General features: G+C 70.0%; 1 protein-coding gene across 1 annotated transcript; it reads right to left on the bottom strand.

Annotated features, from left to right (window-relative positions):
* Positions 1–6: 6 nt before the first annotated feature.
* On the bottom strand, positions 7–2,679 carry LOC120505130 (PHD finger protein 23-like). Its single transcript, XM_039715369.1, has 2 exons — positions 1,114–2,679; positions 7–153 (listed from the first exon to the last, which is right to left on the bottom strand). The coding sequence occupies exon 1, from the start codon at positions 1,776–1,778 to the stop codon at positions 1,128–1,130; it is 651 nt and encodes a 216-aa protein (XP_039571303.1). The 5' UTR covers positions 1,779–2,679; the 3' UTR covers positions 7–153; positions 1,114–1,127.
* Positions 2,680–3,157: the final 478 nt, after the last annotated feature.

Here is a 3,157-nt window from a genome sequence, read left to right as displayed (position 1 = left end):
CTGCGGGCGGAGCGCGGCGGCGGCGGCCCCTCACGCCGCCCTGGGAGCCGCCATCTTGCGCCTGTGTCCGGCGGCCGCCGAGGGTGGGCGGGAAGCGACGGGAGGGGGCGGGGACAACGCGGACACGCCCCCTCCGGACCCGGGCGGCGCCATCTTGGCCGGGGACGGGGGGCGACATTGTGGGGAAGGCGGGACGGGAAAAGGCGGCGGCATTTGGGGAGGGGGACCGGGAGGAGTTTCACCGCCATCTCGGTGGCCCCCGGGCCGGGCCCGGTAGCGGCGGCGCTGGGGCGAACAGCGGAGGGGCGCGGGGGGAACTGTACGGAGCCGCCTGAAGGGGCGCGGCCATGGCGCCAACGGAGGGGGTGTGGCCACGGAAGGGCGTGGCCACGCCCACTCCAAACCGCCTCTTAAAGGAGCCGCCCCCCAGCCCGCCTTTTGCGCGGTTTTCCCTCCTTCCCGCCCCCCCCCGAGCGCCGCCAACTCCCGGTGCCGCCCCCTCCCGGCCTTCCCGCGGCCCCGAAACCGCTCCCCGGCATTCCCGGCCTCGTCCCCCCGCACACACCGAATCCCCCGCGGCCTGGCTGCCGGCGACACCGCCCGTTTCCCGGCGGCGCAGCGCTGTACGGAGCGCTCAGACCGCCATGGGCGCCGCCATCTTGGGCGCCCCGCTTCTCCTTGGGTACCGCCCCCTCCGCAAACCGCGCCCCCTTCTCCTCCTCTTCCTCTGCCCCGGAGCTCCCCCGCTCTCCCCACCGCCCCCCGGGGTTAACGGGATGCCGGAGCCGCTCCGAGGCCTCACGGCCCCGCGGCTCCGAGCGAGGCAAACGGGCCGGGGATCCCCGGCGCTGCCATCGCCCCCCGCCCCCCCCGGACTCTCAAGATGGCGGCGCGCGGGACCCGGATGCGGCGGCCCCTCCCAGGATGGCGCCCCGGGGGCGGTGGGGGGGAAGGACCCGGATGTCGGCGCACGGCGCCGCCATGACACCCCGCACGTCCCCTCCCAAGATGGCGCCGCCCATCCGGCGGAACCGATGCCCGGTGTCGGCCTCCACGGGGCTCCCGCGGTTCCTCCCCTCCCTCCCGGCGCTCCCCGCTTCATTCCGCCCTTACCGGGTGCGGCTCCGCTACCGCAGCGGCTCCAAGGCGGCGGAGCGGCCGGTGCCCGGGTGCGCGGGGGAGGGGTCACAAGATGGCGGCGCGCTGCTGTGGGAAGGGGGGGGTCCAAGATGGCGCCGCCCGGTGCCCGGATCTTCCTCCTCGTCCTCCTCCTCTTCCTCCTCCTCGCCGCGCGCGCAAGATGGCGGCGCCTGCCCGGGACGGGAGCGGAGCTTTGAGCGCTCCCCGCGCTCTTCGCTCAGGCCCCGCCGCCCCTTCCTCTCGTCCCCCCTCCGGGACAGCCCCGATGCGGCGCCCCAAGATGGCGCAGGTGGGAGCTCGCAGCTCCGCGGCGGCCCAAGATGGCGGCGGCCGCGGGACCCGGATGCGCCGCTCTCCGCGCCGCTCCGCCGCCGCTCCGCACCTGCAGCCACCCTCCGCCCGCCGACCCCGGGCGCCGCTTTCCGCCGCCGCCGCCGCTCGCTCCGGGCCGCCGCCGCCGCGCTGAAAGCCGAGAAAGGCCCGCCCGCCGCGCCGGCTACTGGCGCTTGGGAGCCGCCATTTTGGACGCGTCTCCTCCACCCGCCACAAAGATGGCGCCCGCCAGGCCCCGGATGGTGGCGCTTAACGGCTGCAGCGCTCACTGCGCGTGCGTGACCGCGCCGGTGGTAATGGCGCATGCTCGGCTCCACCTCGTTCCTGCGCAGGCGCTTTTCCCGCCTTTTCCGTAACGGATTTTTGTTCAAACACCCGAATTTGGCGCTTTTCGCCCCAGTTTTGCCCTTCCGGGACCCCAAAATGCTCCGTCGGGGGGTGGGGAGAGGAGAGGAGCAGGGTGAGGGTTCTTCAGCAAGGGGCTCGGGGTGAAGGTCCCAGGATTTGGAGAGGTTTTAGGGAAGATTTAGGGAGTTTTGGGGTGTCCCCCTCAGGCTCAGGTGTGAAACAGCTCCAGGTGTGACAATAATCCCTCAGGTGTGACAATGCACCCTCAGGTGTGACAATAAACCTCCAGGTGTGACAGTGCCCCCTCAGGTGTGACAATAAACCTCCAGGTGTGACAATGCCCCCTCAGGTGTGACACGGATCCCCCCTGAGGGCCCGGGGACACGATCCGGCATTTTTGGAGTCCTTTGGGAGCGCTTTTGTTGAGCCCCCCGAGCCAGAAATGAGTCTGGGGATGCCCCCGGCCACCTCGGGGCGGCTCAGAGCCTTTTTTGGGGGGAATGTTGGAGGTTCCAGTCCCTCCCAGTTTACCCCAGTCCCTCCCAGTTCATCCCAGTCCGTCCCAGCCCCGCCTCCTCCCTCAGGGAGGCCCCGCCCAAGCCCCGCCCCCGGCGCCGCCGCCATGTTTTGTGTGGCAGAAGCTCCGCCCCCCCGCGGTTACCGCGGCAACGGCGCCATCTTGAGCGTGGCGGAACCGGGCGCAAAGGCGGGAAAAGGGGCGGGGCCTCAGCGAACGTCCCGCCCCCTGATTCGCGATGACGTCATCGCGGTGATGACGTCGTAAGTGCGAATGGTACCGTGGTGTGACGTCACAGCTCCCAGGGCACTCCCGAGGGCTGGGGGAGGGGGGAAAGGGCGGGGGGACACCTGGGACCAGGTGAGGTCACAGGGGGGGGTCAGTGAGGTCATTGGAGGGAATCCAGTGACGTCATTGGATGAAATCCAGTGACGTCATCCAGGTGAGATCCTGGATCACCCACCTGACCCCACACGGGGACCCCAAACCCCCCTGGAGACCCCAAAATCAGCACCTGGAGACCCCAAAATCAGCACCTGGAGACCCCAAAATCAGCACCTGGGGACCCCAAAATCCACCTGGGACCCCCAAACTCACAGAGGGATCCGGGACCCCCTCAGAGTGACCCAGCCCCTCCCCCACTGTGGGCTGGGGGAATTTGGGGGATTTTTGAGGGGATTTTGGGGGGAATTTGGGGGGAGATCTGGAGGAGATCTGAGGGGACTGGGAGGGATTTTGGGGGGGATCTCAGGGGGATTTTGAGGGTGGATCCGGTGGGATCTGAGGGGGATTTAGGAGGAATTTGGGGGAGACTTTGGG

The sequence above is a fragment of the Passer montanus genome, unplaced genomic scaffold (assembly GCF_014805655.1).
Source record: "Passer montanus isolate IOZ18808 unplaced genomic scaffold, ASM1480565v1 scaffold328, whole genome shotgun sequence".
NCBI classification, from domain to species: domain Eukaryota; kingdom Metazoa; phylum Chordata; class Aves; order Passeriformes; family Passeridae; genus Passer; species Passer montanus.
The sequence above is the reverse complement of the archived record's forward strand: the minus strand, read 5'-3'. Positions and strand labels throughout refer to the sequence as shown.

Bases quoted from the DNA above. Each gene is read 5' to 3' on its own strand.
- LOC120505130 (XM_039715369.1), bottom strand. From the start codon at position 1,778: ATGCGCCATTACCACCGGCGCGGTCACGCACGCGCAGTGAGCGCTGCA.